This window comes from Delphinapterus leucas, chromosome 8 (genome assembly GCF_059928025.1).
Source record: "Delphinapterus leucas isolate spDelLeu-1000000601 "Yukka" chromosome 8, BTC_Dleu_Yukka2, whole genome shotgun sequence".
Taxonomy (NCBI): Eukaryota; Metazoa; Chordata; class Mammalia; order Artiodactyla; family Monodontidae; genus Delphinapterus; species Delphinapterus leucas.
In genome coordinates, this window is record NC_143136.1 from 24187792 (window position 1) to 24202116 (window position 14325).

Here is a 14325-nt window from a genome sequence, read left to right on the forward strand (position 1 = left end):
TCTATATGGATGCATTGCTTTTAGAGTTCGTGAAAGATTCAGGGAAAACCAGGGAAAGGAAAATATTTAAAGAGTTAGGAAATGACGTCATTCATGAAAACACCACTTATTAGTTCTTGCTGTGAACAAATCACCATGCTAAACTCTTTGGAGGTTACAAAGATATATAAGACATTATTTCAGTCTCTCAAGAAGCTCATAATCTAACATGGGAGATCAAAATGAATGTATACATACAGTTGATTCTTGAACAACACAGGGGTTAGGGGCACAAAGACCTCCTCCCTTGCAGTGGAAAATCCACATATAACTTCACAGTCAGCCCTCCACATCCACGGTTCCACATTAGTGGATTCAACCAACTGCAGATCATGCAGTACTGTAGTAAGTATTTGTCGAAAAATATTCACATTATAAGTGGATCCATGCAGTACAAACCCAGGTTGTTCATGGGTCAGATGTAATCACAAATAACTCGAGAGACAGAATGTTACAAGTTTCCTAAGTGTGAGGACCAATACAGTTACAGTTCTTTAGTAGGAAAGATCGCTTTTGGATGGAACATGGTTAGGGAGATTGGAAGGATGCGTAGGATTTCAAGGGGCAGAAATTGTGTGAAGCCATTCCAGAAAGAACTAAGACTCAGAAGTGTAAAAGCGGAAGGTAATCCTGGCTGAATCCTGGGGTAGAAGATGGGATGTATCCCTTGGGACCAGACAGTGTAGGATGCTGAATGCCAAGTACAGGGATTTGGACTTTGTTCAGTAGAAGTGAAAAGTCATTGAAGGTTGTTGAGGAGAGGAGTAAAATAATTACACAAGGGAAGAGAACACCTGGTTTGAAGTATACTAAGCTTGCCCAGGTTCATGGTAATGAACATTTGAACTAGGAAATTGGTTCTGGGAGTGAGAAGGAGGGATAAACTTGAGCAGTTATTTGGATGTGAGAAATGAGGTAGGAGGCAACAATAGTGGTTGCCTTATCACGAGTCTGGTTTATTAAAACAGCGGTAACGCACAAAAGAGCAGTCAGAATAAAGAATTAGTTTTGTAGAGGAAGATAATTTTGGATATGTTGAATTTTAGATTTCAGAGGAATATGCATAACGCAATACTCCAAAGGCATTTGGAAGTATGAGGTTGAAGTACAGTCATTCAGCAAATACATATTGAGTACCTCCTATGTTTAATAACTACAGTAAGCACTATCAATTCCAAATTGAATAAAACAGCTCATGACAGAGCTCGTTGTTTAGGACGAGGGAAACAGAGATCAGATGGGTAATTACAATGCAATTATCATAAGTAATGCATCAACAGAATATGGACAGAGCACTGTGAGAGCACAGAGGGGGGAAACTGTGTCCTTGGGTTCACCATGATCACTTTTTAAATGTTTGTGACAAATAGGAGCTTCCAAACATGGGAAATTATTCCAGGCATGATTTGGACATTTCATAGAAATGAGGGCTTAATCTAGAGGGAAAAGGGGGAGACTACTGTACTGAGAGCAAAACCTGGAGGTACATATATATTTACCAGGTAGGAAAAGATTGAGAAGCCAGGGAGTGAGGATGCAGAATCTGATCCCAGAAGCTAAAACAGGAGATTCAAGACTCCTGAAAGTTTGATAGGGGCAAGGAATTAGGAACATTTTGGACTGATTAAAGTCTACCGGATTTAGCACTTCAGAGACTATCGATGACTTCTTTTTAATTTTTTTTTTTTTAACCCTCAATATAGAACTTTATTAGGGGAAGGGCGATAGAAGGTCCCTGTGTTGAAGGTACTACATCATGGAGACCCGGAGCCTGGAAAAGATGGCACTGGGGAGTTAAGGGAGCTTTGAGGAGGGGTAGCAGAATGAAGGTGTTTCAGATAGTGAGACTGTGTAAATAATAACATTTGTAAAAAGAAAAGTAGCAAAAGACTGGTCCTTTTCTGTGAATATATATACATATGTTATACATATTAACTCATATAGTTGATACCCATTATACAGTTAAACTCATCATATATAGGGAGTAAATATAAACAGTATTTTTGTGACATTGATTTTTAGGAAAAATAGATGTCCATTAAAATTATTGTGGTAATCATTTCATGACGTATGTAAGTCAAATCATTCTACTGTACACTTTAAACTTATACAGTGCTTATGTCAATTATATCTCAATAAAACTGGAGGAAGAAAAAAAGAAATATCAAAGAACTGACAGGAAATGGTCTTGTAGGGATAGTAGAGCCATTGGATTTGGAAAGGACTGTTGATGATGCTTGAAAATAATTTTCCAAAGAGTAGCAAGGGCATGATCTAGAATTCGAAGGAGCTAAGAACTTGAGAGTAAATAGAAAGAGATGACGGCAGTTCCCGGAAACACTGTCTCTCCTCCACCCTCCCCCACATCCCCATTATCTGACGAACTTCTACTTTTTCTTCATTTATCAGCCTAAATGTTCATACCTCAGGTAGACCTTCCTGTCCAACCTTCTCACACTAAATTGGGATCCCCATGTTATACTAGCTTACCATTCTTTAGCTCTGTAGAATTTACAATTTGTAATGTATTGCTTGTATATTTGTTAAATGTCTGTCTTCCTCAACAGACTGTTGGTTGCATGAGGATAGGCACCATGAGAATTTGCTCTCCACTTTACATTCCAGCCTTGTCCCAGTGTTGGTACCTAGTAGGCTTTCAATAAAGATGTATTAAATGAGACATGTAGAAGGGTAAGGTGGAACACTTCCAGAACAAATTTCTTGGACGTAGAATAGTTATGAGATGTCAGAGTCCAGCATGTCACCCAGTATGTGGATTCCTGGAATAGAATACAGATGAAGATTTGGGGAAATTGAGGTTATACTTTTAGAGCAATTTACTCCAATATCTGTTATACTTACAGAGAACAAGGATGGGATGAAGAGAGGAAGAGTGACGTTTTAAACAGATAGATGACAAAATGGGAGAGGCTGAAGTAAAGCAGATGGGGTTGAATTCTAAAATGAGGGGAGTAGAAAGCATCCTGTCTTTTCTTCCTCATCTGGGGAGTTGGGAGTTTATAGAGCATTGTGAGCCAAGGGAAGTGGACAAGAACTATATTTTAATTAAGTTAAAAAGGTGTCAATTGCTTAGAGAAATAAGGGGAAGAAGTATAGGAGGATATTATGTTCACAGTAAAACATAGGTATCACAGGACACAGTGCAACAGGACTTAAGAAGGGGAAGACAGAGATGATGGAACTAGTTTATAGTGGGCTGTTAACTACAATGTATATGCTTAACAAGTATTAGTTGCTTAATAGACTTGTTGAGAGAAAATTCATAAAAGGCTTTTTGTCATATGTAGCCCCATATCTTGGAATGCAATTATATATAAATATATTTATACTATTTACATTAATATTTTTGACTAAAAGAATATTTTCTTGTATTTTTTATGCTCTCACACAATGCTGTAAGAGTCTTCACAATATAAAAAGCTACCTAGTTTTTACTTCCCAGAAATTCTTGGTTCTGAAAAATAGAAGTTACTTTGCCTAGTATTTTTAGAAATGACTGATCCTGCCTTAGATAGCTTTGGTTTTTTAAGACGGTTTACAAAAAAATTGCGATTATCAAATAACTGATTTGAATTTATATGCACCTCAAATACAATCTAAAGGTTTGTTTGGTTTTTTTAATCAATGTAGTGAAATCTTTATGCAGGTGTGAATACCTTGTCTTGTTAAAGTATTTCAATTTCATTTATGACCATTATCCTAGCATGGGTTTGTAAGGGACCTGGAGTTGAGGATGCTATCTTTGACCATGAAAAAGAGTTGTCTATTTGTCCTCTAGGCAAAACAAAATGATTCCTAAGGGAGTCAAATGAGAGCAGCTGACCTGATTCACAATGTGCTTAACTGAGGGCTTTGGCAACAGACCACCTGATGCTTTATGGTTTTCTGTATCCGTTCAACACCAAGAATCAAAGTGCTCTGTGATACCCTTGTGAATAGTCTTACATTAAAACACACCTCTTTCCCTAAATGTGTTTTTTTTCCTTCTTAATTTTTTAAAGTTTTTTTTTTTAATGTGAGCATTGAAGTATTTTACCAGGTATAATGAGATGTGGCTATTAGAAAATAATTCATTTCCTGAATGTGAAATATGTAATTAAGTATCACTGTCGTTGTATAACTAAATATGTTAGGGCTTTGGTGATTACTGTTAATAATCCTGACTCAAAGCACCTAGTAGGTTAATAATTCTTGGTAAGATAAGAACAGTGCTGACTGATGTAGGAGAATAGGCTGATCTGCCGCAAAGTTTTGCATGTGTGAATAGTTCTTACCAAGGTGGAAAGAAAAGAGAAACTCTCTGCCTTTATCTGTGCTTTTTCTCATCACCTGAATTCTTTCTAGTCTTCTGGGTACCCATGAATAATCTTTTCATTAGACAATGACATTTCAAGTTGTTGGATTTTAGTTTCCTTCAGTAAAATTCTCTATTCTTAGCCCCCTCCCAATAAATAAAAATAATTCTCATCATGTATCTAGGACACTCCTGATTTGTCTTTTGAATGAGTCAGAGCTGAGAGAGAACTGTGTAAGAGTAAATGTTAGTGTTAAGAGTCAGATAATTTGAAGATCAGTCATCAGCCTCTCATGATCTAGGATACAGTCAGAGCATGATTTGATTCATTATTTCCCCTGTCACCAAAGGTACGATCTGCCTTTTCTTGCTGTCTTTTAATCTTGGTAGAAGTTTATTATCTTTAATTGTCTCAACTGGAGTGTGGTGGAGGAAGAGATTTAAGTCTGAAAAGCATATAAATGCTTCCTCCAGACTATCAAAAGTTAGCTGGTAATTTTGCTTTGGATGAGACTTGACAGCACACTAACCTTGAGTTCTCTTCACAGTGGGTAAACCTCACAAGTGCAACTACTGTGGACGAAGCTACAAGCAGCGCAGTTCACTGGAGGAGCACAAGGAACGCTGCCACAACTATCTCCAGAATGTCAGCATGGAGGCTGCCGGGCAGGTCATGAGTCACCATGGTGGGTAGTAATGGCATTCACCATTTTCATTCTCCCCTACTGTTTCCGTCATTTGTTATGGGTTAAATAGTTCTCTCTACCCTTCAGCATGAAGGTAACATTATAGTCTATTTTAGAGCAATTTCAGGTCACACTCACTTTGTATGGGATTATCTTAAGTACTTTAAATGAGTTGAGCTTTGGGACACTTTGCAAACAAGCTATATTGAGTTTTTGTGATACACCCAAATTATTCCTGATAGCGTTTGTTTGAATTGCCATCATAATGGCGCCTGGCCTTGAATACACCAAAGTAAGGTACTCTTTACTCTTCTTTTACATTGGCTGCACCAAAGAGTTCGAGATGGCTTCGCATAAGTCTATAGGTTTTTCTAAAAGAAGTAATTGTTTATTTGTGTATTTTCATTTCTCTTAGGTAAGTGATCAGTGATATAATTGAAAATGTCTCCAATCTGTCTTGTGATTTCTCTTGGAAGTTACTGATTTAGCTTTCTACAAGTATGGGGAACAATCTAGACCAAAATTAGGTGCCACTTCCCTCCACAAAAATAAAAACCCAAACAAAACATCCTGATCTCCTACAATAGCGGGTAGGAAAGCAGTCCCTAAGGTTTATCAATTAATAATTTATCTATAACTAAAAAGTTAGTGTTAGTAAATCATCCTTTTTAAGGAGAGTTATGAATTTTAATTCTTTAGATTTGGGGCATCTCTTTGGTCCTACTATATTTTTATACTGATTGATTTTATTATTCATACAAATATATACAGAAATGTTAACTTACTGATACATTTATATCTTTCATTTAAAAAAGATTTGCCCAGTATTAAATAGTACAGTTGGGAAATCCTGTAGTCACTTTTAAAATATAAATATCGGTTTTGTATTTATAGGCAGCTCAAGGATTATCTGTGAGGTTTTTGTTTGTTTTATATAGTATGTACTGTGGAACCATGTTTATTGGACAGCTAGTGATTGCTTGTTGTTGAACTGGGAATCTTTTATTTTGTTATCCTGAATAATTGAAGCATTTCTTTGTATTGAGGATAGGTTATATAATCTAAAGAATCAGATTTAATTCTATCATTGTTGTGAGTTGAGTCTATTTGTTTTTATATTATTATTATCAACCAACATTTTAAAAACCCTGTCCATGTTTTAAGTCTTTGTAAATTTTGTACTGCAAGCTTGCATTGCTGGGGCTTATGACAGTAGTATAGGATCCAGGGCATCGAGGTTAAAATGGTGGACCTAGGAGTCCAACAACTCTGGTCCAGATATGTGATGTCTGAGTTTGTCACTCATAGGCTTGGTGTGAATTAAAAGTGATCGGATGTACAAAAAAAAAAAAAAAAAAGTTCTTTTTACTATTTCAGGGCATTAAATATTAAGAAATAATAAATATTGCATCCCCTATAAAGTTATGTTGCTTACCAGTGTTAACTTAGGCATTTGAGGTTTCATTTACTTACTGAGCACATTGTTTCTGTTCAAATTGCTGCTTTTAGAGGTGGCTTGAGGCAGGGTAGCTGATGGAGGCACGGGGCATGCCAAAGTTTTCCAAAGACACCTTATGGCACTACTAGTTTTTCTGTATAATATTCTCTCATTGCAATTTTGACATTTGACTGATTAGTTTTATTAACTAATTTTTCCATTCACAGTTATTTATGAAACTGTGTTGCAAACACATGTGAATACGAAAAATAGAATCTCTCCTAAAAGACCTTATGTTGTTAGAGTGAGGTAAGGCACACATAAATAATTACAATCAACGTGGCACTATCTGTTGAGAGATTAATCAGCTGTAGAATAAGTGGTGCCAAAAAGTTTCAACAGGTATATTTTGGGGTAAAAAGACTTCTAAACAACTACAGCCTCAGCATCAACCCCCATTCCCCAGATCGCTTAGCCATTGACAGGCGAAGGTCTGTACAGATGGCTCTGAAACTGGAAGTGAGGAAAGTGGGAAAGACACTCAGGTACTGGGTAGAGCAGGGGACAAAGCCAAGATGGAGTGTGTGCGTGCATGGGAGGGGGCAGGTAGGTTTTGATATCATTTATAGACCCAAATATTTGTTCTTCAATAATGGATGGAGTTTTAACCACATAAGTTTATATTACTACTATTTCATGCTGTACTTTTTCTAGGTGTGGTGTTAATAATAAATTGAGATTATCCTTAATCTCTGCTTCCTTTTGTTAACGTGCTTAATAGAGAATTGACCCTATGAGGTAGGAGTCGATAAATGCCATAAGAGAGACAACATGGATAAAATGCTACTACAGTTCATCATTAACCTTGTCTCACATACATGGCTTGGCATGTGACTCGTTTTGGACAGAGCCACAGTGAAATTCATATTTACACCTTCCCTCTCTTAGTATCCTGTTACATCGTATCTGTTATTCTGTCTTTTCTTTCAGAGTAGGTAGGGGGGTTGCCATTATTGTGGTCACCCATTAGCTCTTTGAAATTAATTACTATTCTTTCTTTTTCATATCTGACATTGTTATATTTCCTAGCCTTTCCTTCCCAAAACATGTTCCCACGTTGGCTCCTTCTAGTGAGGAAGCATCTGAAGTCAAAGAGACTTTCTTTCACTTCATTCAGGAAACATATATCGAGGGCTTGCTATGTGCCAAGCTCTGTGGAATGTTCTAGGAATATAAAGATAAATGGATACAATTTTGTTCTTATATTTGTAGTCTGGTAGGAAATACATAAAAGATGAATAAAATGAAGCAAACGCTCTAATAAAGGCATATACACTTCTCCAGAAGCACAGATGCAGAAGTGACCTAACTGACTGGAGAAGTCAAGGAAAATCTTCTTTTTTTGTTTGTTTGGGTTTTTTTGTTTGTTTTTGGAAAAGCTTCTTAAATGAAGTGTTTGATCCATACACAAGGATGAGAAAAATTGCATAGATCTGATAGATTCACAGAAACTACACATTCCAGGGAGAGAAGTTTCTATAGGCTAAGACTTGGAGGTATAAAAGAACATTAACAAGTTTCTAGACGTAGAACATAGTTGGAGTTAAAGGGGTGGTAGGAAATGAGACTAAAACAGTAGGTTGTGATGCAACGATAGAGCTTTACATGTTAATCCAGTGTTTGAATTTCATTGGGGTATTCAAATTCCTGTCTTCTAAAGAACAGTGTCACCAATGTAGAATAAAGGAGAGATGCCTGACTGGAGTGTGAGGAGAGACTAGGCCTCAGAATGCCAAGGAAAAGATGAAGAGAAGCAGCAGGAGAAAAGGATGAAACACTGAAGACATATTTACAAGTTAGAATCGAAAGTCCTCAAGTTTGATGGAAAAGGAGGAAATTGATGACTTGTAGTTTTGGAAATAAAGATAATGATGAATTGGGTTTTATGGCAGATTATCTTATTTGAGAGTTATTTTATGCTCATTTTTCAAGTCTTCTCAGCTTCAAGTAAAAGCTTTAAAAAGCAAAGTATGTAATTAGCTTTTGCTCCTTGCCTGAAGACAAAAATGAAAGTGTGACCCAGAAAAACAGCCAACTTTAAAGCAAGAATATATATTCTTATGTTTATGTTTTGAATTATTTGGTAAAGGGAATTTCTTTATTGCAAGGATGGAGACAATTGGGAACCTATAAACTTCCTAGTAAGCTTGTTCAACCTATTTCCAATGGGTGACAACATTTCCTTCATTAAGATGTTTAGTGAACATCCATTGACTGTTACATTTGTCTCACATCGTAAAGGGTACTAAAGACACAGAGTCAAATAAAATCCAGTCCCTACCTAAGGTCACTTACCAGCTATTGGAAGAAATAGACCAGTAAACCAACAGTTACAGCACTGAGTGATAAGCATCAGATGATAAGCACAGAGGACAGGTATCTAAATCACAGTGGGTGTCCAAGAGGAATTTCTAGGGAAAATTTTGAGTGGGGTTTTGAAAGGCAGAATAGCCAGCTGAATAAATGGAAAAGGGTGTTTCATGTGGAGAGAACAGCAGCATGTGTGAAGAAAAAGAAGTCTAAAAGAGCATGGTGGGTTAAGGACCTACCAGTACTTACGTATAACTAGAGCCCAGTTGGTAAAGGCAAGAGAAATTGGAAGGTGATAAGGCCTGAAAGAGAAGCAATGAGCAGGGCATCAAAGACCTGTTGTGCTAAGCAAAGAATTTTGTACTTCACCCTAAAAAGTATTATTACATTTACATTGTATTGCTAGAAATGTGGGAGATAGATCAGAAGAGTCAAGATAGGGCCAAGTAGTCCATTGCAACAGTCTCCTGATTGGCTGAGTTGGACTTAGTAGCCGGCAATATGCAGAAGTTATTTGAGAGCAACTATAAATGTAGAATCTAAGACACATAGTACCTCTATGCATATATATAAGGAGAGGTGATAGGGAGGAGGGGTAGAAGACTGGGTGAAAGGGAAGAAATCTAGGATTTGCCCAACGTGTCTAGCATGGATGACCAGGTAGATGGTAGTGTCATTCACTGAGATGGAAATTAGGAAAAGAAGAGAAAGCTTGGGGAGGGAAATAGAGATTTCAGTTTTTGAACACATTATCTTTTAGGCACCTGTGAGAGACAGCCAAGTGAAACTGTCTAGAAGGAAGTTGAATATATAGATCTCGAGCTCTTGAGAGAAGTCTCAGTAGGCAATAAAGATGTGGGAGCCATCACTATATAGGTAGTAGTCTAAAGTAAGAGATTTTATAAGGTTATATGGGTACAACCTTATATAGAGCATAGAGTAAGACATCTAGAAGACCAAGAACACATTAGGAAGGGGAAGAAAAGAGCAATGAAGCTGAGTAAGACCAGAGGATGGGAAAATGGAAAGAGTGATTTCAAGTGTGGGCACTGCCCAATGTTGTCAAGAATATAATTTAGATAAAAGCTTCTTTTATGTTCTACAACATGGAGAAAATTTGTGACAAAATAGAAGACATCTGTTTTGTTTGCCTGTCATACATGTCATACATGCCCTCATCCTCCTACAGTTAACAAGACTTCTCTTTTCCTTTAGAGAGCTGTCCTCTCTAATCGGCTGAAGCCATGGCAGGACTGTCAGTCTAGGTGCCCTGCCCTCTTCTGGTGGGGGGTGGACATGTGACCTAATCTAGATCCCTCAGACTGTGTCTTCTTGGAATTTGAAATTTGAGTGGATTGTTTGGCAAAATAGCTATGTTGGGAACACTTGTATGGTTCCATCTTTATGATTAATCAATGTGGTGAGATAATGAAATAATGCAAGGATAAATATTTTTATCATGGTTATAACTTCAAAAATAAGGAAGATATTTGGTTTTGAAGTTTGTTCTAAGAAGTGGAGTTTGCATATTGGTATTTTCTTAGCCTAGCTGAATGTCTCACAATGCGATTAATGCATTATTGAGTTAACTAGACAACTTGTTTTGTGTTTCAAGCAATGTATATCTAGAAGCACTTTGATGAGTTGCACCCAGATACATGAAAGCAAATAATTTAGATTAGTTATGTAATATATAAAATGTGTCAGATCTTTTCTCAGTGGAGACCTTAAAAATATTTCAAACTTGTTTATACAAAGTCAACACTCAAATAGTGGCTAAGAGCCCAGGCTCTCGAGTCACACCACCTGGGTTCTACTCATATATTCCCTGTTAACTAGATATAAACACTGAGAAAATACTTCAGTAAAAAAAAATTGGAAAAAAAAAACGCATTGTAAATCAACTATGCTTCAATTTTTTAAAAAGCACGCTGAGAAAATTACATCTTTGGGTCTTTGTTTCCCCATCTGTATAAAAGAGATGGTAATTGTACCTATCTCAGTGGGTTGTTGAAGGCTTAAATAAATTATCAGATGGAAAGCCTTAAAACAGTACTTAGCACATAGGGTGAGTTTGTTGTTGTTATTATTATTGCTGATATGGTAGAAACAAGACTAATGTTTGATATGTAAAGGACTGTTGGTTGTGAAGTAGAAGTTAGATCAGAGCTCTGCCAAAGTCATTGTTTTCAGTTCATATGAGCTTCATTGAACTTGGGGCAAATCACTTGAATTGAGGTGGAGGTGGTGTGGGACAGTTCCCAAACCCAGGTTTCGTTTTGAGTGTTAAATGTGTGCAAATATGAAAATTCAAGGTGAGACTTAGAGCAAAACTGCCAAGTTTTAGACTATTCATTTCAAAACTAATTAGTATATTCAATTTGGGGGCAAACCCTGTTAACCAGTTTTGCTGTTTTTTAGCAAGATTGACAACAACAAACTTTTTTCTCTTTCCTTCTTTCGTTTCGGATCTTGGCTCATGACATATTTTCATCTTTGGTCCATTCATGGCCAATTTTTCAGTTATATAGTTATTTTTTAATAATGTAGTAAGTGCCTGTGAATTCAACACCTAAAACAAAAGTTAAAATTTTGACAATAATCTGTATCTAATTGCATGGCCCCCCTCCACATCACCACTGCCATTCCATCCTCCTGGCCCCCCTTATTTGAATTCTGTGGTCATTCTTTCTTTGCTTTTCTTTTTAAGTTTTTTTTTTTTTTTCTTATTTTACTTGTTGCTAAGAGAGGACATGATGTTGTGTGTCATATCTGGGGACATCTTTTTGCAGTTGTATATCATGAATTATACCTGTATAGAAAGTGACCTATGTGTTTCTTTGTTTCTAAGTCTCCTCTTGGAATTTTTTCCCAAATTAACATCCAGTAATTACAGAATCCCTTGCCATTAAAATAGAGATTGAAGATTGAATTTTTCTGGCCCATCCACCTGGCTATACTAGGTTAACCCAAAACTTAGGTTGAATATCGATGTCTTTAAACATGCTTGAATTACAAAAACATTTTCTGATGCCATTTTTCATTTCTTCAAAATCAGCAACCTGTATTGGTTATTAAATAGGTCACCTGAATTGTGCACTGGATTTTCTTAACTTTCATCTCTTGCTTTCTCACTCTTAGTGTCTGCCCTTATAAAGGATAATACATTGTGTTTCACACAGTGGGGCTATCCCTTTACAAACGAAAGGAGCAGAATAAATCATTTTACAGTGCATGATGAACAAGTAAAGATATCCTGAGATATGAAACCTTTAGATTTCCAAACAGTGCTGACACAAATACAATTGGAGAAAGCAACAGTAATCAAGAAATAATAAGTTATGGTCCTTCCTGTGAATATTGGTTTTAATCAACTGATCTGGTCTGTCTCTGATATTACTCTATCTTTACTTAAATGTCCTTTGACAGTATTTTTATTCAAAAACAACTTTTATAAGTTCTGTGTCTACACCATAAATGTCAATATGTAATGTCAATATCTATGAATTAATGTATTAGCCCACAGCAACTTAGACTGGAGAGTTTATGTCAAATGAATTAGAGCAGTACTTCAGTAAGCAAATATGCCAGTTTAGAAATGGATTATGTTGTCCTGCTGAAGAGCTCTTTTTAAAATAAATTACAATCATAAAGCTGTCACCGTTTACTGTGCATGGACATGTTTAGAACTGGATCTCCTTCATGAAGACTGCTTTGTGCAGGTATGTAGCTACTGCCAATAGGGCTCACAGCTCACTCAGCTCATCAAGTAGAAAATCTGTTACAGGAAAATACATGGGTGAAAAAAAACTGATTAAATATTATACTGCTCTTCTGTGTGTCTGTGTAAGGTTTCCTCCAAAACAAATTGACTTACTTAAATTGTTTTAGAAAAATAAACTCCAGAAGCCTTGAGAACAGTGCAGTCTTAAAGTAGTATTGATTTTAATCAATGCTAAAAACACTTTCAGAGGACTAAGATGAGACACAAGAAGAACATGTTGGCCACCAATAGTGGCGACAGTTTATGTCATTGATCTGAGAGAGACTCGGATAAAAACAAATCCTCTGTGTGTGTGTGTGTGTGAGTATACACACACTAGTGTTAAAAGTATACTTTAACACTAGAGGTTATTCTTTCTACTTTTTATTCAAGCATACTAGCTTATGTTTGTATAACACATATTGAGACGGCAAGTCCAGCTTTGTATCTTTTTAAATGTTGAAGAAATTATCAGATTACATTTTTTGTATGGTTTTATATAGTACCTCCTATGGAAGATTGTAAGGAACAAGAGCCTATTATGGACAACAATATTTCTCTGGTGCCTTTTGAGAGACCTGCTGTCATAGAGAAGCTCACAGGGAATATGGGAAAACGTAAAAGCTCCACTCCACAAAAGTTTGTGGGTAAGCATTACAAAGGGTTTTATTTCTGTAAAAATTGATTTTAATGAGCAAAGGCATGTTCCCATGTGCTAGAAATATATATTGGTGTATTTCAGTTCATGAAGTAAATGCCCATCTCTTTATTCCATTATGCCACTCCGTGTGTACCGCATTTACACACACACACACACACACAAACACACACACACTACACACCCTTAGGCATATGGGCCTAAGAAAGAGAAATGAAGGAAAGAGTGATAGTAATCAATTACTTTCTCAAAATGAAATATTATATAAAGTGAAATAACAAATAGCAAGACTTAAGGGAAATGATGTAGCCTACTAGCCAGTTTTGTAATCTTTTTAAATTTGCATTAGCGCCAGGTTTTTAAGCTGTTTTCTTTACACAATGTTAATGCTTTTAGTATTTAATCTAGAATGAAGAAATCTTTTTCTTTAATTCTGCATTAAAATACATAATGCAGCAGCCTACATTCAAGATGTTTCATATTTGGATCTATAGTTCATATTTTGATCTTTGTTTTCATGTAGCCTACAGTTTTGAACTGAAAAGATTAAATGTGATGTGTTAGACTTTCCTTTTTCATTTCCAAGCCCTCAGATATTCTTTGATACAGTATACAGAATGATGCCAACTCTGAGTGTAAGTTGTAAAGTATCTCTGAGGATACAGAAGCATCTAGTTTTTTTAAAAAAATGAATGAATAACAGATTCAATATAAAGAATTATCACTATATATGTAATATATATTCTTATAGACTTACATAGAGTAAAAATTAGAAGAGATAAAAATAAACAGATTCTCACATTCTAGTGTCAAAACGCATTATAGAACACCTTGTGAGGGTTGAGTAGTGACTGAGAGAAAATCTTTTCTTTGGTTATTTCAGGGAGGAAAGGGTGATACAATTGTCCTACTCCAATAAACACTTAGAGAAGATTTCTTTTCAATCTAAAATTAAAGAACTAACAAATCACCAAAATATCAGTTTAAGACAAGCTGGAGAGATTAACTGACAAAGTTCATTGAAGGAATGCTGAAGGGTAGCCCCAAGGATCATAG

The 14325-nt window shown here is 36.1% G+C and overlaps 1 protein-coding gene across 15 annotated transcripts in view; it reads left to right on the plus strand.

The window, feature by feature from the left end:
• The window catches only part of IKZF2 (IKAROS family zinc finger 2), a 227721-nt gene that overhangs the window by 150628 nt on the left and 62768 nt on the right, over positions 1–14325 (plus strand). For 13 of the 15 annotated variants that reach the window (XM_089916418.1, XM_089916416.1, XM_089916413.1 and 10 more), the window contains 2 exons: positions 4903–5040; positions 13115–13258. The exons of 1 other annotated variant lie outside the window; for it this stretch is intronic. In XM_089916418.1, coding sequence (XP_089772544.1) covers positions 4903–5040; positions 13115–13258 — 282 coding nt within the window. The remainder of the gene's footprint in view (positions 1–4902; positions 5041–13114; positions 13259–14325) is intronic. One more of the 15 variants, XM_089916421.1, reaches the window with a different exon arrangement.